General features: G+C 55.6%; 5 protein-coding genes across 5 annotated transcripts; 2 read left to right on the top strand and 3 right to left on the bottom strand.

Annotated features, from left to right (window-relative positions):
• Positions 1-1736: 1736 nt before the first annotated feature.
• Positions 1737-2216, bottom strand: B0H18DRAFT_1019756 (uncharacterized protein). Its single transcript, XM_048029455.1, has 2 exons — positions 2029-2216; positions 1737-1970 (listed from the first exon to the last, which is right to left on the bottom strand). Exons 1-2 carry the CDS (start codon positions 2054-2056, stop codon positions 1822-1824), a joined length of 177 nt encoding a protein of 58 aa, XP_047891076.1. The 5' UTR covers positions 2057-2216; the 3' UTR covers positions 1737-1821.
• A 1089-nt stretch (positions 2217-3305) lies between these two features.
• On the top strand, positions 3306-6910 carry B0H18DRAFT_1086033 (uncharacterized protein; the record flags this gene model as incomplete). Its single annotated transcript, XM_048031982.1, has 17 exons — positions 3306-3401; positions 3438-3777; positions 3849-4179; positions 4242-4387; positions 4420-4451; positions 4503-4550; positions 4609-4691; positions 4749-4872; positions 4925-4988; positions 5041-5429; positions 5480-5748; positions 5809-6022; positions 6052-6114; positions 6177-6327; positions 6393-6462; positions 6522-6645; positions 6704-6910. The coding sequence occupies 17 exons, from the start codon at positions 3306-3308 to the stop codon at positions 6908-6910; spliced, it is 2751 nt and encodes a 916-aa protein (XP_047891075.1).
• Positions 6911-9275: 2365 nt separating this feature from the next.
• Positions 9276-11352, top strand: B0H18DRAFT_1212831 (DnaJ domain-containing protein). The gene is made up of 5 exons (XM_048036494.1): positions 9276-9443; positions 9498-9563; positions 9625-9818; positions 9870-10301; positions 10397-11352. Exons 1-5 carry the CDS (start codon positions 9345-9347, stop codon positions 11142-11144), a joined length of 1539 nt encoding a protein of 512 aa, XP_047891074.1. The 5' UTR covers positions 9276-9344; the 3' UTR covers positions 11145-11352.
• Positions 11353-11674: 322 nt separating this feature from the next.
• On the bottom strand, positions 11675-13828 carry B0H18DRAFT_533562 (glycoside hydrolase). Its single transcript, XM_048038499.1, has 10 exons — positions 13627-13828; positions 13211-13484; positions 13113-13156; positions 13009-13053; positions 12778-12950; positions 12536-12725; positions 12314-12463; positions 12132-12257; positions 12006-12076; positions 11675-11946 (listed from the first exon to the last, which is right to left on the bottom strand). The coding sequence occupies exons 1-10, from the start codon at positions 13747-13749 to the stop codon at positions 11910-11912; spliced, it is 1233 nt and encodes a 410-aa protein (XP_047891073.1). The 5' UTR covers positions 13750-13828; the 3' UTR covers positions 11675-11909.
• Positions 13829-14834: 1006 nt separating this feature from the next.
• Positions 14835-15916, bottom strand: B0H18DRAFT_1121192 (glutathione S-transferase; the record flags this gene model as incomplete). Its single annotated transcript, XM_048034288.1, has 6 exons — positions 14835-15035; positions 15134-15244; positions 15306-15350; positions 15419-15483; positions 15536-15596; positions 15722-15916. 6 exons carry the CDS (start codon positions 15914-15916, stop codon positions 14835-14837), a joined length of 678 nt encoding a protein of 225 aa, XP_047891072.1.
• Positions 15917-21553: the final 5637 nt, after the last annotated feature.

Below are 21553 nucleotides of genomic sequence, written 5' to 3'. Positions count from 1 at the left end.
CATGTTGCAGTGAGAGTTGTCCGGATCCCCCGTATCCGACAGTGAGTGGTCCAGGAGTCAATGGCCATTAACTTACGACGGTAAAACGGATTGAGTTTACAGTAGTCCAAGTTCTGGCGACGTGAACCGACATAACCTGTCAGAAGGATGCGTGCGCACAGGTGCACATCAAGATGTAGAATGTCAGAAGTCATACGCGTCGCACAGGGCGCAAAAACGTCGCGATGTCCGCGTCAGGTCTCATCCAAGGGCGTCACGTGGTTAACGCGTCGCGTTCAACAAGATCTACACGCGAGATCGATCCGATTATGTAACCATGCAAAGTCGTTCAAACGTTCGAGGCCAATCATTGCATTTGGACTCTGGAGACTACTGTATCTCCTTTATCCTATAACACCTTCGAAACTTTGCAGCGTGTCCACACTCGCGCAGCTTCCACATCATCCGCCTCAGATAGCTCACTCCCACCTCCAATCCTGCGAACGGTCCCGATCTCGGGACACAGGCTGTTCTAACAATTCGCTCAATCCTGCGGATTACATACCCGTTAAGCGAGGTAGGACGACCCCTTGGTCGCTGCAGAATATGGAACTCTGTGGGTACAATTTTTGCTCATGCTGAACTACTTTTTTATTCAACATTGCAAATAGCTCCTGTGGTCTCAGCGCCGTTGTCGAATTGCGAGGAAGACTACATCAAGGCCCTGCGAAAGGAGCCTCTCATCCGCAAGGTTCTCAGCGATCTTCTGGACAGCCCCGACTTCCCCAACATATTCGACATCGTAAGGGTAGGTGCGAAAGTCGCGAGGTACGTAAGGACATGACTGAAAGAGGTATCCGCAGGAGACCCCTTTTTCGTTGGACGAGTGGCAACAACTGAAGGCATACCTGATCGAACACCCTCAAATCGTACAGTATTCTGGTAAGAATCAATCGATCTCGTGCTGTTCTGGGATTGACGAATCGGAGCGAAGGTTTTCGTACAGCATTGCTACCCAATCCATCGTCGTAGGGGCCGCGAGTTCTATGCATCCAGCGATCAATACTTTGATCCAGAAATCCGTCATCCAATCGGTCATCGTGCCGTTTGATGCCCTGTATCCCCTGCGTTCTCAACAGTACGCGACACCTGCGAAGAGATGGTTGTCAAGACACTGCATGTCGAGGTCCCTGACGTCGAAGTTTTTCGCACTTTCGAGCCTCCGCACATTGACGTCGTGCTGGGCCTGGAGGCGGTGCAGCTGGTGTCGGTGGAGAATGCCACGACGGAGGACTATAAGCACGCTTTGCGGAAGGTAAGTGTCTTGTTGCAATATTCGAAAACTTCCGCTAACTGGGCAATAGACATTGGGGAATATGCAGGTGCAGCCACGCACTGACGGAGACATGCAGAGGGGGCCCGGCTGGTCCGATGACTCAGCGGGTAGTTCGCAACACACAGTGGACCGGGGCAACGAAATCACGGAATTAGACAGCATGTCACCTCTGACGGAGTACTCGTACCCGTCTCAGTCTCTTCAGGGGCAAACCACGTCTCCGTCTAGCAAATCGCAAGCGTTCTCTCTGTCTGATGCATCCACAGCACCCTTCGTGCAGACGCCGTCTACGCCTGCCATGCCCTCCGTATCGTCTCACGCTACTGCACCTGCACCCGACGCACAGGCCTCGTCTGATGCGCCGCCGCCAGTACTATCGCCAGCGACATTCATCGTCGTAGCTCTGGAGGAGACGACACCGGCAACGACTCAGGCGAAATTTGGTGACGCCATCAACAGGTACGGGGACGGTAGTTGGCAAGAACTCCCTACCCCAGACGACTGTCTCACGGGAGGATGGGTTCACGAGGGCCAGGTGTATGTCGGTGAGATCCGCGCATACCTGATGGCGTTCGCCGGCTCCGACGACTACCAGCTGGAGAAGTACGTAGAGGTCGCTGACTTGCCATTCTGGGTGGCGAAGGGAAGAGCCTTGGTACGTCGTTGCGCTTCGACGCGGTATCAGTAGCATTGACGATAGAGGCACGTCGTAGCATCTACGCTCCAGTTGGGCCACTGCATCAAAAAGATAACTCAGTCCGCGAAGCAAATTTCACAAGCAATGGACACGCTGCATGAACAACATTCGGCATCAAATGTACACCCAGACATTGTTAGGGCGTATCTTGCTTGCGGCGCCCGAAGAGGAACAAGAGCTGTACGAGGCTGAGGAAGACGACATATCCCATCTTTCGGCGGACAGCCCACACGACGTGGTGTTCCAGACCCTCCGGCAGGCGGTGCAGGCGACGGCGCAAGAACGCCTTGCCGCTCTCACAGGCAAGGTAGTCCGTAGGCACGGCGGCCTCCTCAACTTGTCATTGGCGGATGCGAAGGACGTCATTTCGAGGTGGACGCGTGCCAATGAACGCGGCGATATACAAGAAGCGAGGCGAGTGCTCAAGAAAGCTCGATACGAGAGTGCGACCGAAGTTCCTTGGATCGAGCCCTTGTCTTAGATGCCATCGCCTAATTAGGGCGCTGAGGAGAGCCGTCGCCCTACATACGGCCTCAAGACCTCTGATCTCTCAACACTCTTGCACCCTTTCCGGTAGAAGACAACAGCAATGCAAGCGCCTCCCACCGCTTTCTTCCGTCCTCATCTCAGACTCTCCTCATTGTCCTCATAACATTATGCATAACCTTATTGACACCTATGTACGTCATGACACGAAAGCCATTCAGCAACGTACACTGCCACCTGTCGCCTTCTACATACATCCCTACCACACATCAATGGCCTTCATCATAGAACACTGGTCGTCGGCACTGTCGCATGCCCGCCAGACTCGGCCAGAGTACGCAACGGCGATCTTAGCACACGTCAGTTGCGGTTACTGAATGCAGATCTCAATGTGACCCTTCGGCTCCGTACGTACGTCTTCCAACTGGAGAAACACTCTGTGATGCTGTGGACCGCGGACTAGGCTTGTCTAATATGCCAACTTCAAGGAAGCTCGACACGGTCGCTGAGATTAGTCACGTGAGCGTGTAGGTCGAGACACGGCGCGCTGCTCAAACGAGCACTTGCCAACGGTACCATCGTCTTCTCTCCCAAATCACTGCATTCGCGCGCGAAAATCATCCATGGATCACACCACACAAAATAGTTATGACGCCATGCCCATAATCCGCGAGCAAGGAACAATGCCACGAAGTCACCGTGTGTCTCACGCACTGAACGCACTCATACTGCTTCCGGACCGTCGCGATTTGTAAGGGCTATCTATCCTCAGGGTGTTTCTCAACTTCAACAACCCTCCGCGACGCGATGGCGCGTGATGAACTACCATCAAGCGCAACTACTAGCAGCACTCGTCGTCCTACTGCAGCGCGCAGACTTCTTCCTCTGCTATACACGATACTTGTGGCTGCAACGTTCCTTGCATATACTGTTCTTCAGGCCTCAGAAGACATCGGGTCACGTCGCATCCAACGGCTTCCGCCCAACGCACAAACGATCCTGTCGCAGTGCGCTGCATTGCACGAGTCGCCAGGCCCACCGACCAATTTCCTGACACGAGAAACGTCGGACAGATTCGAGCCTGGTACGCAGCCAACGCTGATTAGAAATGCAACGATATGGACGGGTGCATGGAACGGCACGGAGGTCATATATGGTGACGTCTACCTCGACAAAGGCATCGTGAGGGCCGTCGGCCACGTCCCCGAGAAGTTCTATGCGGGCAGGAGCGACGTGGTTAGATATGATGCGGAGGGTGCTTGGGTCACTCCAGGGCTTGGTGAGTGGTGCTTTACCTTGCGCACAGAGCTGTTTCGCTGACAAGGATTCCTTGTCATTTGGCTACTGTAGTTGACCTCCACTCTCATGTCGGTCTTTTCAGTGCGCCATTCATGCGCGGCGCGTTTGATGTCAACTCTAGGCACGGTCCTGTCTTACCGTGGCTGAGGAGCATTGACGCATTCAATACACACGACGACGCGTTCATGCTGGCCATTGCTGGCGGTGTGACATCTGTGCAGGTTCTTCCGGGAAGCGGTAACGCAATTGGTGGCCAGGCCTTCATGTTCAAGCTGCGTAAGACCTCCGACAGGTCACCTACGTCTATGATCTTGGAGCCTCCACATAGCTTGAATGGTACTGAAGCCGGTCGCGACCAACCTATGCGCTGGAGACACATGAAGTAAGATTCCCTTTAATTGTTTGCTAATCAAGAGATCAACACTCCGTGCTTACATAGACAAGCGTGCGGAGAGAACCTGAGGCGCTATGGCAATCGTATGGATGCAATTTGGTCTTTCGATCTGCCTACAACGAGGCGCGGAAGATAAAACTTGCGCAAGATGCTTACTGTGTCAAAGCCGAAGCAGGATTATGGGAGGAAATACGGAGTGAGGTCTATCCAGAAAGTCTACAATGGGAGCGCTGGTGGATGTGCTCAGGGGGCGAGTGAAGGTACGTGTGAATGTGATGATACGGGACAACGCGACTGATTGGCAGCGATAGATTGCCAACCACTGTTATGAGGAAGTGGATCTGGACGACATTGTTCGAGTGAGTCTACAAAAGTCCTCTTTGGTCGATCGTCCCAACTCTCAATCCGTTCTGTAAGTTGACCAACGAGTTCCAATTCCCGATTGCATCCTTCCATCATGCCTCAGAAGCATGGCTCGTGCCTGACCTACTCAAAAGAACGTAAGTAGTTCTCGTGCAAGTCACGGGATATCGCTAGGACCTATCTATGCACAACAGCTGGGGCGGAACACCTGCCATCGCCATATTCGCAACCAACCATCGTTACAAGCGCGAGTCTTACCGAGGTTCAGAGTTTGCACCGCGCGTCCTCGCAGATAATGGCATACCCGTCGTGTTGAAAGTGCGTTGTCTGGCGGTGATTGACAGCTCGCTCTCCTAACCATTTCTTGCAGTCAGATCACCCCGTTCTAAACAGTCGCTACCTCTTGTTTGAGGCACAACAGGCGCATTACTTCGGTCCGTGGTCTGTATCGTCACGAATCCAGAGTCTAACGAGATATTCCGTTAGGCCTTCCTCCGCACCTGGCGCTCTCGTCCGTCACAGCGGTACCTGCGACCGCCGCAGGCATGTCGCACCGCATCGGTGTCCTGCAAGAAGGGGCTGATGCTGACCTCGTCCTCTGGGACTCTCACCCTCTCCAGCTCGGCGCGACACCGCGGAAAGTATGGATCGATGGTATACTGCAGGTGGGCACAGACGAGGACGGCGTGGTCATCGGGAAAGGCAAAGAAGGGCATGCGTTCCGAGAAGTGCCCAGCGTTCCTAGCTGGGATGAGGAAAGGGAGGAAGCGGTCAAGTGGGAGGGACTCCCACCACTCGATACGAGGAAGCACCGAGGGCGCGTGGTCTTCAAGAACGTCAGGGAGGTAGTCATAAGAAACACGGAGGCAGAGGGGGTACAAGCACTCTCTTGGATGAACGTGCGCTTCTGAACGTTATCGCTGAGGCGGGCAAGATCACTTGCGCCGGAAAGGACTGCAGGCCCCTCGACGGACACGACGTAGATGCTGTCCTAGACCTGTATGGAGGGAGCATTATGCCGGGCATCATGAGCTTCGGCTCGCCGCTTGGTACCGAGGAGATTGCGGGCGAGCCGTCTACAGGGGATGGCGCGTTATATGATCCATTTTACGGTGACGTACCGACAATCCTGGGCGATGAGGGCGGTGTAGTACGCGCAGCGGACGCAATGCAATTCGGAACTCGGAATGCCCTGTACGTGATCAATGGTTCATGGTGCGTGCGCAAGCTGACTGGTCCCTTGTCGCTCAAAAGCTTGGCACACCGCGGTGGCGTAACATACGCTACCTCTTCGCTGGAGAAGAGCAGCCTTTTCGCTGGCTCTTCAAGTATCATCGCTGGTCTCTCGGTCACTTTCCGCACTGGGTCTGCCCATGCACTGGAGCATGGCGCCATAATCAAGGATGTGACCGCGCTCCATGTGGTTATCAGCCGCACTGCTCCCTTCGCTGCTACGAGCCGCGTGAGCGTTAGCACCCAGATCGCCGCGTTACGGAGATTACTATGAATGGCGAGCCTGATCATACCGAGACGGGTCATTGGTTCGAGAAGGCTGCCCAGGTGCGTCTCTTGTCGTCGCCGCTGGTCCCCCGGAGCTAGCGAATGCTGAGCGGTTTGTGTAGGGCGCGATTCCGTTGGTTGTTGAGGTCGCGAGCGCCGACATCATGGCCACGTTGCTGAAGCTCAAGGACGAGATTGCGGAAGCTCGCGGATCTTACATGAAGATGGTCTTCTTCCGCGCCACTGAAGCACATCTTATCGCGGGACAAATTGGTAGGTACAAGGAATCATGTACTGTATTATTGCGCTTAGTGTTTGTCGTCGCTTCAACTGTCCAGCTGAAGCCAACGTGGGGGTCATCCTGGAACCCGCGAGGCCTTTCCCTCAGACATGGGATGATCGCAGGATGTAGGTGCTTCTTAATAGCCGTGCCTAACACGACACTGACGCGCGTCCCTTCTGCTCAGTTTGGCGGGTCCGCCTCTTACAAACGATACTTCCCTAGTCACTCTCATGGATGCAGGGGTAACGGTTGCCGTTGGCATTCGCGATGCATGGCAGGCAGTCAATACACGGTTCGAAACCGCATGGGTTCGTCGCACATAACCTATGGGCCTTGTGTCAGCCATGCTTAATTGGCCTGCCTCAGGCTGCACTGGAGAGCAACGGGCGCATCACCAAAGAGCAGGCGCGTGCACTCGTCTCGACTAATCTCGAAAAACTGCTGGGCGTACAAGAATGGGTCGACCAGGACGGCGGTGACCTTGTCGCCTATCAAGGAGGCGGGATGTTCGACTTATCCAGCAAACCCGTCGCGGTTGTGTCTTCTGGACGAGCGCTCGTAGACCTGCTTTGAACGGGATCGGTTGAACATGGACCATTCCGCGCAGTGTGAATGGAAGGACGGGCATCGCCAGAGACGCCACCTTCGATGGGCTGTACAGTACTCAATGCTACCGCCCCACGAATGCAATCTAAACTGTGCACACAGGACGTGCAATGTGATGTACCGACAATAGTAACGATCGATGCGTAGGCATCACCATGAGAGCTCAATGTTGCGCCTTCTCGACGTGACTCCTGTAATGGAACCACAGCTGGGTGCGTAGGCAGGGTGTAAGTAAGACGAAGCTGCAAGCATTTCCACAACGGATGAGAAAGAATGGCCCGATTCTCAAGGAACCATGTCGAAGCCATTGGACGAAAGTCGGTTAGACGCCGACGGGTGAACGCGTAGACATACTGGCCATAACTTCCAGCTTCAATATATGACCTGCTCTCCGGAGGCATGTCTGCGGCTGACACAAAACGTACAACAGAGATAGGCAAAACATGTTACATTGTCCAGGCGTAGGGTGAGAGAGCCAACCTTGTCCGAGCCGCTAGAAGGGCCCGTTGGACATGCCGGGCGTGGTGTGAGGGCGCAGACAGGCTGCAGACAACAAGGCAGCTGGGGCTGATGCGAGCGTCCGAACCTCGGCTCTTACTGAAGAAGCAGGGCGATGGGGTGGTGGGTGCGGATACAGGATGGGCCGTTTCCATTGATCATGGAGAGTCCGAACGTAGATACCTGTGGCTTGTAGTCAAGGATGACACGGAGGGCACACGAAAGGTGATCTTCGTCTCACCAATCCGACTGCAAGGGTCGCTTGAGGTTTCCCGGAGGCACTGACCATCATGGAGTTCGGTCAAGGGCAATCGGCCGCAGACCGCCAGCACGACAGACGTGCGCGACCTGAACAGGTCAGTCCCGCATATTTGGGTATCGCGGCACAGGTGCATTATGACTTACCTAGCGGGTTCATCTCGGCGGTGATCACCATTTCTACGTCAATATATGCCGGATAGGAAAATCGACTGCCGCTCGCTACATTGCAATTCCTGATGCACAATAAGGCAATGGCCATTCTTCTGGAAAAGAGAGCTTGTCGTGCACAAGCAGCCGTCAGGACGCATGCGCCGCAACCCTGGAAGCGTTGTAGACCGCGCGTATTCATATATTGTCAAGCGAGGGCATGACCCGAGCTCACCTTCAGTCGGACGGTGTCTAGACTCTAGATCTCTTGCGCTGCAGCAGACAACCCATGTATGATCGATGCGGCCGTGCAGAGAAAACGGCAGGCCTTGTACATGTCGTGTCGGCATGGGGCGTTATCTCCTGCAGCAAAAGCGGTGTACAAATTGTTACGTCAAATCGGTCGGATATTTTCAAGGTTGGGGTTACTCACAGCTCGACTGCACCTAGCCTTGCCGATGGGGAGACTTCAACACGATTAGGTGTAAGGCGTCGACCACTAGAGCATGCACGCGCGTACTATGCTACCCGCGGTATGGCACCATACTGATACCTGAACCAAAGCGGACCTAGAGGTAGACGGATGCTACAACGCGCATACGGTGGTTTCTGAGCATGACCACCGTTAAGACAACATTGAAAAGCGGAGAGCACTGCTCTGAGCAGTGTCGCCACCGGCTCGGACAGCGACACGATCGAGACCACGTGCTTTTCGCGGTGCGCGTGTTTCGAATTCCGGCCAACGCGTCTCAAACCCACACGCCCACGAAGCGTCCTCGACTAGCACCGACCATTGTTATAGCTCTCCGCGGGTCATGCTCAAATGTGCCCGCATCGATTTCATTTCTGTATATCGCTACCAGCGCATCATTCTATATCGCGCGGCTCATCGAGCGCGTCATGCCGTTATGATCTGCGACCCAGGGCGGGCCATGCAGCTCGGAATGTCGTCCAGCCTGTTCTGCAAGAGGAAACCAGGGAATAATATCGCGGCGTAGGTCCTGCACCTGTGCGCCAGATTTTGCCTGGCTGTGTCACTCCATAAATTGCCTCGTTGTGTCCCTGTGCGGTTGCGAAGTGGTACCCGGCACCACACAGTGGCATCCTCACCAACGTGCAACCTACGGGCTGTGCTCGATCTCTCGCAGTAACCTAGACCCTGCGCAGCAGAACAAGCTTTGGATACAGGAAGGAAGAATCGGGAGTGGCCCACCAACGCCACAAAGGTATATCAACCGAAAGCGACGCCATACCCGATCGGCGTGTACAACACGAGGTGGGCCGGAGAGGCGTTCACCAAAAGGTGATCTGAGCCGCTGAAGCCACACCAGGAGATCCGGTGACATCTTGCCGCTGCCTCGTTCCGTATTACTTCAAGATACATAAAACATAGCCGAGTGGCAGGCGTCCCCGTCTCAACCGACACCCAATCTTCGTGCCCCTTACTGAGCTGCCACGTTCTCTGTCGCGTACCGTCTTGTCCTCTGCGCTCACTATGCCGGTCGCTATTCCAAGCCATAGGTATTACGAGGCGTTAGAACTCGAGCCCGATGATGTCGGGGAAGAGGAAATCAGAGCTGCGTACAAGAAACTCGTGCGTTCGTGTCATTCTCTGTACAACGGCGTGCTGACGGGGATCAATGACCAGGCTTTGAAATGGCATCCGGACCGCCATACAGTCGACAAGGAGGAGGCGCAACAAAAGTTCATCGAGGTGCGCCTGTATCTCCGTCTAGTGTGTCAGAGTGCGGACACTGAACTCCGCGACTGCGCAGGTCAACGAGGCCTATACCGTCTTGCTGGAGTACTATCAGCATAGGAGACGAGGTAGCCCTCACCCTGAGAAGCGTCACCGTCGGGAGCATTCCCGTTCAGCGCCGGACGCAAGCGCTTCTCCCCGTGAACACAGAAGCGAGGATGCCCAGTCCTCGCACTCACGAACCCACAACGAATCTGACGCTCATTCAACGTGAGTGCTGATTAGATGGTCTTGAGACCGAGCAATTGACGCCTGTCGTAGACGGTCAAGCTCACACACTGCCTTCACAACACCTCCGTCTTCGCCGAAGAGCTCGACACGGAACAAGTTACACAAGGATAGGCCGCATCGAGACGAAGCAAGTGACGCTGACCGACACTCTACTTCATCGCGGTCGGATCTACGTGACGACTCGCGAAGCGGAAGGCATTCTCATAGCAAGGAGAGGAGTGATGCGCACTCCTCACCCTCTACTCCAGAGGACGCAAATCATGCCCATACCGAGCGCCGTCCAAGAGATGAAGGGCGCAGGCAGCACTCATCACGATCGAAAGACAATCTTCGCGCGCAATCTCCGGGTAGTCACAACAAGGACGCCCACTCTCCTCACTCTCCAACTCATCCCCAGCACACCGCAGAAGCCTACTTCACCTGGCCTCGCAAGCGTCAAACCCGCCAACGTTCAGATGACAGGTCAGCTGCACCTTCGTCCCATACATTCTCATGCATACTCACTGATCGATCATTCACGCTCGCACATTAATGAACTTGAACACGCACGCATACAGCACCACGTCACAAAGAAGGCCAGGCTTCTTCCCCAAACGGTCCAAGCTCGACACGGACCCGCCCTTGGACGATACAATATCCAGCACAGGCACGTCCGCGGACGTGATCGACTACGACTTCATCAACCTCGGCACGCCGATCCCGCCGCTGCGCTCGCCGCACCACCCCGCCGCGCACCCGCGGCGGGCCAAGGACTGGACGTTCCCGCTGCACCTCACGCTCGACGACCTCTACCACGCACGCGCGCACCACTACCGCATCACGCGCACGCTGCGCAGCGGCGCGACCGAGTCCGTCAAGATCCCGATCCCCGTCGACCCCGCCTGGCGCACGGGCACGCGCGTGATCGTCCCGGGGATGGGCAACGAGTGCGCGGACGGGTCCTTCCAGGACATCGTCTTCGTCGTCGAGCAGGAGCACCACCCGCGCTTCGCGCGCCAGGGCGACGACCTCGTCGCCGCGGTGCAGGTCCCCTGGGAGGAGCACCCGCCCGGCGCGGGCGACGCGGACCACGCGTACGTGCTCGGGATGGACGGCGAGGAGTTCGCGCTGCGCATCCCGCGAACGCTGGCGGAGGGCGCGGACGGCACGCGGATCGTCGGCGCGGGGATGCCCGTCATCAAGGGCGGGCGGATGGTCGGGAAGGGCGACCTGCTCGTCCGGTGGGAGTTCGTCTTCAATGAGGGAGAGCACGCGCAGCCGTCGCGGTGGCAGAATCTGCGGAAGGCGATGGGGTGGCGGGCGTGACGCGAGCTTGCGGGAAGTGTACAGTATGACGGCCCGCGGGATGGACCGCCCATTTTATGACTCTTATGACTTCACGGTAGCTAGGTATCATTCATCGTCGTCTTGCATACGAACTTGGGACTTCATTCGCACACATCGGCATTCGCGCTCTTATGTTGGCATATTGTATCAAGTAGTCTTTTCCAATGATATCTGCAGCTGCAGTCAGTTGATCTTCGCCCATTCATACATACCCTACCACCAACGGTATCCCATTCTTCAAGGTATTTCAACGACACGCGAAGCTGGCAGCTAGATAACCCAACATCCATTACGTCCCGGAGATAAGTAGCTATACATAACCCACTATCCACCTCGCGCACACAACAACAGCCATAGTCCAAGGGAAGTCCATCGACCGTCCAAACAGGTCCCTCTCCTTTCGCCACGAGGGGGCAAGTGCGGAACCATCGCCTGGCGATCATAGCGTACAGGTCGCGCGCCAGGGGCCGTCCGATCAAGAAGGTATAACTAAGTAACGAGACGGATCACCGGACAGGGTAGGGGGGCGCGTGCGGGTATTGAGTGTCAAGGTTTATCAAGTGCGAACGCAAGTTCGACTAGACTGTGATGGGAGGTGTCCGGGTCACCTATGAAGAGGGTTCAATGTTCGAGAATGCGAATGGTAGTAGGGAGGGAGAGGTATGGGGACAAGAACGCGAACGGGGATGCAAATCGATCTAGTGCGGATATATGAGAGGAGACGGAACGGGAGGCGCAGCGCGTTCAGCAGTCGGGGATGGTGATGCCCTTGAGGGTCCGGCTACAGCAAAGGTCGTCAGCATCAATTTATACGATAGATGGAGAGGCGACGCAACGCACTTGTCGTGGAAGAGTCCCCAGTACCCCTCGACACCGCCAAACTGTTCCCTCTGCCAGTCCTCGTCGGCGAACTATCCCATTCATATCAGTCCCCGGATCACTCTCATGATCTGTTCAGTCACGTACCTCGAAGAAGAAGTACTCCGTGCCGTTCTTGTTCGAGCCGCACACGAAGTCGTTCATGAACGTCTGCAGGTTCGCCTCGGACGCAGTCGAGGGACCGTCGCTCATCGCAGCCTGCGTCGTCGAGTTCTACGTAGACCCAGGTCAGTACAGTCACTGCGATCCTGCGGAGCGAACGGAGTTACCGTAGGCCAGCCAGTCTCGCCGATGGCGAAGTCAGGCTTGTTCGAGAGGCCCTGGGCGACAGCAACGTTCTCCTCCTCGAAGAACGTGTACGTCCAGCTCCCAGCCTGCGCGATAGACACGTTCGCGAACCACGCGTGGATGTTCGACAACTAAACAGCCACAGCAAACACAGGTGCATATGTCAGCACAATCCGTATACGCGGAGCAGCGGCGGGACGCACGGCATAGTCGACGCTCTGCAGGACCTTGTCGTTGAAGTACGAGCCCGCGTCCGACGTGCCGACCGGGACAGAGTGGCCCAGGCTGGAGAGCTGGCTCTTCATGTCGGTGATGTTCGCGATCAGGAGCGCCGCGCCAGCGTCGCCAACCGCGCCGTTCGGGTCAGTGCCGCCGCTGTTTGCTCCCATGAAGCTTGAGAGTAGTCAGCACAAGAGTACCACGCAGCATGAGGAGAAGCGCGCACTCGAGTATGAATTCGTTGCCGACGGTGACACCGCCGATGTGGTCGGTGCCGTACGTCTTGACCGCGTCGAGGACCTTGTCACGCTGCTCCTCATACGCAGTCGCGTTGTTCGGGACGTTGTACACGGCGAGCCACGCGGTGACATTGACCTTGGTCTGCTTGATCGCCTCGAGCTGTTCACAACAACTCAATCAACCCGCGCTTCACGAGACGCGCGTGTGGGAGACGTACCACGAGCGCAGATTGGTTGCAGTCGGCGCCGTAGAGACGGAGGCGCTGCAGGGAGATTAGACTGCGTAGATGTTACGAAGGTGGGGCCGAGGCCGAGGACTCACCGTGGTCAGCTGGGAGATGAGCTGGATGTCCTCAATCACAGCATCTGCGCATGTTGAGTCAGAGTCGCACGCACGCGCGGCCGGCGCTGAATACGCACCGAGGGAGTTGCCGCAGTTAGGGAGCTGAGAGTTGTCGGGGGTGTAGGCCAGGCCGTAGAAGGACTGCTTGAGCGCATCATCCTTGATGAACGTGCTCGGGTCGTTTTTGTCCGTCTGTTTGACGACGCCGTAGGGGCCGACTGCGTATCCCGAGGTCGAGTCGCCGCTCGCAGCCTTCTTGGAGCTCGAGCTGCTGTTATGCTTTGAGACGACGACGCCGATGACGACGCCGGCAGCGATGAGCACTACAAGAGCGACGACAGAGCCGATGACCTTTGAACGCCGGCGCATTGGGGGCGGTGCAGAGACGCGCGGTCAGCGACTGTGTACTGCGCAATGCGGGGGAAGGCAGAGAAGACGGCGGGGAGAAGAGGCCGCGAAGTTCGAACCAAAGGGGATATATAGCGGGACTCACGATGAATCTGGACTTGCGGCTGCTTGACTGCTGTTTCTCGAGCCACTGGGAGGAACTGTACGCGCCATTCTGGTACGGCGCGCCCGAGTCGATGTTGGAATACGTGCTGCGATGCCCGGCCATGGCGGTGCTATTGGACGTGCTACTAGACGTCGTGTGTCGGTGTGTAGTAGCAATGTCGTGTGCAGGTCAGGAAGGATTGTCAGAGCCGAGTAGGCTGTCGGGGATGCTGCACAGCAGACGAGGAGATGGCGGAGGCGAGGAGAGTCACGGACAGGCACTCACAAGGCACTCAACTCGGCCAAACTGGGCCCTTCTGCCGCCGCGCCCTGTCGCCACGCTCGCGGTCTCGCCGAGTGTTTGCCGAGCCTCTGTGCTCCACAACGTTCCCTCGCGCCATCCCAGCTGCCTGCGTCGTCTTTCCGCCTCTCTGTTCTCTCGTCCTCAGCGAGGTTGTCTGCGACCCGTACTTGGACCACTGGACCAACAAACGGGCTCCCCTCGCCGCTCCTTGGCAGGGCAATCCCGGCATACTGGAGGCGCCCCATATCGCAGCCACCCAACCAGATCTCCATTACATAATCACACACTACGAAGTTCGATGAACGCAGACTCGCAGCCACAAAGTGCTCAGAAAATACGATGGGATACATACCAAGTAACTGGATGTCATAAGTATGAAGAACATGGCACGCGCCGAAGCTTGAGTGCTCACGAAGATGTAGGAGCTGCAGGATCAAGCTGAGTGGCTTCGTGGATGGTAAGAAGCTCAAGAGGGTGGCGCGGAGGAGGCGAAGAGGGTGCGACAAAGAAGAAACGAACAGACGTTGAAGGGTACATATGTTTGCCGGCGGATCCGCGGCATCCGTGAATGGTTCTAGTATGACTTCCGGGCCCGCTCCGTTTCTCGCTTGATAAACAACGACACTCGTCTGTTCTGCCACTCACTTCAAGTTGTATCTATGAATTCAACCATGTATCTAATGATATATAGTGAGTATTCCTCTGAAGAACGCTCAAACCACCTGAGCACTTGTCTTACACCTCAATTTCTCGCGGTCACTGGAGACAACAATTATTATTGCAATAGCGAGTAGCCCTTGACCCTCTGCCCAATCTGTAGACATCACATCCGCATTAAATACTAGCACCGAATATGCCCTGCCTTCGTGCACGGGATTCATGCACAGTGCATCTGCAGCGCCACTTCAGACGACACGCTTCTGACCATTTGGGGACGCGTTCAACATCTTCTTCCTTCGTCCGCTCGTCTCGTATGCTTTGATGCCAGGTCTCGCGCTCATCGTCTCTCTCCACGCGGCAAGACCGGGGTAGCCGGCGAGAAGGTCCGGGTTGAGATGCGAGAGGCAGTAACAGAGGTAATACAGTTGGAACTCGGCGAAGGATGGCTGATAGGACGACCATACGCGTTGTCGCCGATATTGATAAGTATGCGAAGTGCACGTCAGAGGAAGCGGTTTGTGTGACTTAAGAATTCGCGACGTACATGCTCGTATACGAAATAGCCATTCGCACTCTTACTCTGTTGGAGTAGGTGCTCGAGTTGCTTCAGGGCCCTCGGTACGTCTTGCAAAGCGAACGAAGGCAACAAATTTTCCTAAGCATGACTGTTGTGAGGGCCGAACTTGTGCAGCAGTATTATGAGATCATGCGCGCACTGCATCAGGATTATAAACGTTCCGTTGGTATGCAACGTGGAGGTCCTAACAGAGCACGCCGCAAACGGGCATTCAGCACTTGGCGTTTCATGACAAATGACTTTACAACTCACCTCGCAAGCAGCTTCGAGCATGTCGACTATGGCGTCGTCTTCGAGGTTTCCATTACCGCCGTAGCCTAAGCACCCGCCGTCAGTATAGGCTATCTCAGAAAGCACGGACAGGCGTACCCCTTGCCTTGGCGATGTAGCGCAATATCGCGTCTAGTTGAGCCAGATTAAACCCGTTCACCTGTTACCGAAAATCAGCCATAGTCAATACGATGTCTGAATATTGTCTGAGTTTTCCCATTCGGATGGACTCAACCGTGACTCCGACGTCGTACGAATTGACACGAAATGAAAAATACGACATACCTTGAGCCTGGGCATTTGGTTAAACCTGTACTCATCGAGGTCCCACTTCTGCGCCTTGAAAGATTCAACATTGTTGGTCTCGACGTAAGCGACCCCTGCGTCCTCAAGCAGAAGACGGATCGGTTCTCCACGACTGCAAATCGGGAAGTACTGCAGTTCGACGTCGCGGAGTTCGATGATTGGTGTCGAGGACATCACTGTTTGACTCCAGTTGAAAGTTGAGCAAGGTGACTGTGACTGGGATGAGATAAACGAGGGACCCAAGCAAACGTGTCTTATATGAGACTGTGTGGGGCGGTGCGCGACCTGCAACGCCAGTTTCGAACTTCTGTCACCTACGACTCGGAACGAACCATGTTAATTGAGTCGTGCCCACGATCTTGATGGGCACTCTGCTTACCACGAAAACATTCGATAGGCTCCTGTGATCGCAAGTTCTCTGCTGACACCGGTGCACAGTCAGCGGCCATGCAGATTACCTTCCGAAGGAACACTTACCAGTGACCTTATTACATAAGTCGGTATCAGTCTGACAGAAGCCGGGCGTTATGAACCAATGAAAGCCTGCCTGCGACGTCGCGTCAGTCCATTATAGGCGCAGAGCATGTTTCACTGAAATACGACAGACGAGGTCAGGAGTAATAATCCGAATCAAGGGGCGCCCAACTTATACACACACGGCGGCCGGATGATAAATCACTGGCAGGCCAGAGCAGCTATTAGGCGAACACCAAAAGCGCCGACAATGCTACACGCACCAGCGCATCGCCTACTCGTTTGATACGAGGATCAAGGCATGGCGCTATGGCTTAAGCGCACAACATCACGCTAGATAGAATCGAATGTCTTAGTCACATAGCCAGCTGTAGGGGGCTGAGTAACTGATGAGAAATTGCGAGGGCATGGTTCGAGATGATGCATAGGAATAGTAAATGGATAGCGCACGAGTTGCAAGACGCATACTTGAAGCAGAGACGTGTGTGTGATGGCACCATAGCCGATTTGACGCAAGGATGTAGGTCGCAATGAGGGTTGGTAGCAAATAACTCCGTAATTGGAGCTCGCCAGCAGCTAATAAACTTGAAGATCCGACCTAATTGCAGTGAGCCGCATAGCCTTTTCAAACCATGGAAAGGGACAGCCATGAAGGGTGCAGAAACCGAGCATGAACTCAGGCAAGTCTGTCGAGACCCGCCGCATAAGGATGCACGGTGCTCAGTGTCCCAGTCGCACGAGAGGGACTAGGATTATGCTGCTGCTGAGCAATTCATGATGAGCGTCTCAGCTGCTTGGTCTGAGGCAAAGTCTACCTGAGGGTCTAGGAGGTGATGCGCATTGCTTGAGAGCCAAGCGCTGCCACAATACCCTTGGGGACCATCCTCTCCTCCGTCAAAGAGGTCTTCTTTAGCCTGGTCTGCCTAGGGGAGACTACCACAGTAGTACGTGCCAACGCAGTCCGCAGCGCAATGATGCGACGGTTCGAGTCAAGCAGATTGTCAGCGAACGAGTTGTCAAACTCGGATAGACGACGTACCATTAACAACATATCCCACCAGTCTTTCTTGATCCTTGTCGACACGGACGACGGAAGAAAAGTCACTGGCAACTATCTTGCATGCCAGATGCAGCCGCGGAGGCCACTGTTCAGACGCATTTATCAAACGTCATCACATGGCCAGCGAATGCAGCGCACATCCCATTCGCCCTCATACTCACATTGCCAGTCGATTTGCGTAGTTCTAGTAACTTATGTTGTAAGTATGCTGGCATCTCACGAAAGGCTCGGTCTTGAAGAAATGCGTTCGGGAGAGGTTCGGGCTACGGATGTCCGTGTTAGGTAGCCCGAGCCTCGGATATGGATGCAGAGCAGCCGCAAATGGGTGCGTTGAGTCTCGCTTGGCTCGCTCAGTCGATCATCGGGATGTCCAATACTACTTACCGGTCAGAATGATTTCATGCATCAGAATGTCGTTCACTCGAGGTCAAACAAACAACATTCAATCAGCGCGTCACTAGCCCTGACGTCTAATGTGGGCTTTGCACCAATGTCGACTGAAGCTAATAACGCAGCGAATGCAGAAGATCCTGGCTTTACATAACGCTTGCTTTCGATGGCAAAGTGCTCACTGCCGGCCACGCCGGCGTGCCCGAAAATACCTGCAAGACGTACCGGACAATGTGACAGCACTGGACTGCGCTCATGGCTCTTTGTACGACTCCTTGCTGCGCATATGCCTCACGGGTCGATTGGTTCAAGTCGATGACTTCTCGTAAGATGCGCATAAGCGGGCTAGAGTGATGCAATGTGCACCGGTGTTGCATGAGTGAAATGTAACGGCCACACCGTTACACATGGACTCTTGTACAGCGCGATACGATGCGCCACGGTCTACGTAGCCACAGTGTTCCCGCTTTCCCGATTTGGCATGTATCCTGGTTCCTGTTCGAGTCACTCATCGACTGTACCTGGCTCTCGGCGAGTCCCGCGATTCCCTAGATAGCTGGCGCTCCGCTTTGTACGTCTCTCGTCTTGCCAACACCAGTGTTCGGGCCTGCGCCCTTGTCCTCTGCTCTCGCACTTGCACGATCTCTCGCTCTCGCCTACGTCTCGACACTCAACCCGGCCAGCCCCCGGCACGCCCGTCACAGTTTGGCAAGACGACCCCTAACTACGCTAGTAGTCTCCGTTGGGCTGTCCAAGTGCCAGCTCATCATTTTTATTGGTATCCCTCCGCTACTTCTAGTCTATCCGAGCTCGTAAGGGCTATACTACTACTTAACCTATTATGGATAGCTTCAATCCAGGTCAGGATTTCGACGGCTGGGGCAACGACGGCCAGCAGGACGCCCAAGCTCCAGCACCGCAGCCTACCCCGGCTCCCGAGGACCCAGCCCAGGCGTTCTACCGAGCGCTTGAGGCTCTCGGGCGGCACGCCGAACAGCTCTCGAACAACCAAGCGCAAATGGGCAATGCGTTCCTCACGATGACCCAGCGCGTCGAGGCTCTCACCGTCGCGGCCACGTCACCTCAGCCCGTCAACGTCACCGTGTCCTCGCAAGGCAACAGCGGTGGTGGAGGCTCTGGTCCCAACGTCAAGACGCGCGCGCCGCGCATGTTCTCAGGTAAGTCCGACCATGTCCTTCCGTTTCTGCGCGAACTCCGCGCGACGTTCGAGCTCCAGAACGTCGTGGACAGCTATAGGCGTGCGCTTATGCTGTCCATGTACCTTGAGGATGGTTCACCCCTCTATTGGTACAACGACGTCGAGCGCACGCAACCTGAGTTGCTGCGTGACTGGTCGCGTTTCGAAGACGCGTTTAAGAAGCGCTTCGAGGACGCTAACCAGGTCAATAAGGCCTACCGCGAGCTGCAGAAGCTCCGGCAGACTGGCTCCGCGGCGAATTTCGCTTCCCGCTTCAAGGAGCTCCTCGCCTATGTCGACGTGTCCGACTACATGCAGATCGCCATGTTCGACCAGGGTCTTAAGCCCGCTGTTAAGCAGGCCCTGGTCACTGTGTCCCGCCCTGATAGTCTTGAGGCGTGGACTAAGATTGTCATTGATGCTGACAACAAGATCCATGATCTTGATGTCGAGACCAGGGAGTATAACAAGAGAGCTGCCGGAAAGCACCCACTTCCGAGGCAGCATGCTTCCTCGTCGTCAGCACCAGCATCGTCGTCCGCTCCGGCGCCCGTTGCGCCTGCGAGCACGCCGTCGAACAATGATGTTGTTCCGATGGAAATCGACGCCATTCGACGCGGCCCGCTAACCCCAGCCGAGAAGGAGTATCGCCGCAAGAATGGCCTCTGTTTCTACTGCGGCAAGGGTAAGCACACCATCTCCGAGTGTCCTAACATGTCGGAGAAGGCCAAGAAGCAGGCTAAGGCTGCTCCCTCTGCGGGAAAAGCCTAGCCGGAGATCCTTCACCCGTCCCGGGGCCTCCGGCATCTTCAGGGACTCAGGCTCCCGTCGCCGCGGGTGCCCCAACGCACGTCCGTTCGGTGAACGGCGTGTGGATACCCAAGCCTGCTTGTTCACCCGTTTTCCAACTCTCATCACATGTTCATGCTAACCCGCGGTCCTCGGACCACTTCTTCGTCTCGGTTTCTCTCTCATTTCCTGATCGCAAGCCAGTTCGCACGTACGCGCTTGTTGATAGCGGCGCGACTGGCTCATGCATTTCTCTCGACTTCGCAAACCGTCACGCTCTCCCGCGTCGTCTCAAAGACGTGCCGATACCTATTACGGCGGTAGATGATCGACCGATCGCGTCTGGCCTGATCACCCACGACGTCGTAACGTCGTTGTCTGTTCAAAAACATTCTGAAGCAATTTCTCTTGGGCTTGTTTCTGTTCCGTTTCCTGTAATTCTTGGTCTCGACTGGCTGCAACGCCACAATCCAGCGATTGATTGGGCCCGGCAGCGACTTGCTTTGTCATGCTGTGGTGCCAACCCATCATACCCTGTCTCTGCACTCGGAAAAGGCTTCGGTCTTGCCCGAGTAGACACTTCTGTGTCTTCGCTTCATATGTGCTCCACTACGACTGTCGGTCTAGGCCTCGGTCTTAACGGCAGGATGGTAGTTCCTGCTTGTACCGACAGCATTGTCCGCTCAGACAGAGCCCAGTGCAACCCGTCTGTGCACGGTGTGTCGTACCTGAACGCCTCGACTGCATCGTCGTTGGCTCCATCCCTTTCGAGTCCGTCTCGCTCCCCCATTTTGTCTCCAGCATCTGGAATTGGCTCCGGTCAAACCAGTGTGCTCTCGTCTGTCTGGAATGCTGTTTCTGCTTTGCCTTCAGCTCCTGACTCTACGCCCACTCCTTCACTTGACATCTCCTTCATTAACTCTATGCGTTTCCGCAAGCATGCTCGACACAACGAGACAGCCTTGCTTTGGTATCACCCCAAGGGTACTCCAGGGTATCAGCTCGCATCTATGCAGCTCGATGCTCAGCCCGACCCGTCTTCGGCTACTCTGCCCCTGGATTCTGTTCCTCCCGAGCCCCCGCCTGACTCGGCAGCACCTGACGACTTCCTGCAGTCGGTGCCCGAGAAATATCACGATTTTGCGAAGGTGTTCTCACCAGTTGAGGTGGAGAACTTGCCACCTCATCGCCCTGGCTTTGATGCATCTATCGAGCTAGAGGAGGGGAAAACACCGCCCTTTGGGCCGATGTATCACCTGTCGCAACACGAGCGCCAAGTGCTCTTCGATTACATCGAGACTAACCTCAAAAAAGGATTCATTCGCAGGTCTACTTCTTCGGCTGCATCGCCGATCCTCTTTGTACGGAAGAAGACTGGCGAGCTACGTCTCTGCGTAGACTATCGCGGTCTCAATTCCATTACGAAGAAAAACCGGTATCCGCTCCCACTCATGGACGATCTGCTTGATCGAGTCCAGGGATGCAAGGTCTTCACGGTCTTGGACCTGAAGAATGCTTTCAACCTCATCCGCATTCACGAGGGTGACGAGTGGAAGACCGCTTTCCGCACGCACCTCGGACTCTTCGAGTACACAGTCATGCCATTTGGTCTCACTAACGCACCCGGTATTTTTCAAGGTTTCATCCAGGACACCCTCCGCGACCTCCTCGACGTCGTGTGTGTTGTGTACATCGACGACATCCTGATCTTCTCCAAGAACCAGGAAGAGCACGACCATCACGTCCGGATGGTTCTCGAGCGTCTCGAGGGCGCTGGGCTCTTCGCTAACGCGAAGAAATGCGAGTTCGACCGGTCTGAAGTCGAATACCTCGGCTTTCGGCTGGGCTCGGATGGCATCAAGATGAGCCCCAGCAAACTCTCAACAATCGCGGACTGGCC

This window comes from Fomitopsis serialis (genome assembly GCF_022376445.1).
Source record: "Fomitopsis serialis strain Sig1Antser10 chromosome Unknown B0H18scaffold_57, whole genome shotgun sequence".
Lineage (NCBI taxonomy): Eukaryota > Fungi > Basidiomycota > Agaricomycetes > Polyporales > Fomitopsidaceae > Fomitopsis > Fomitopsis serialis.
Note: the sequence above shows the minus strand (reverse complement) of the source record. Positions and strands in the feature narration are given on the sequence as shown.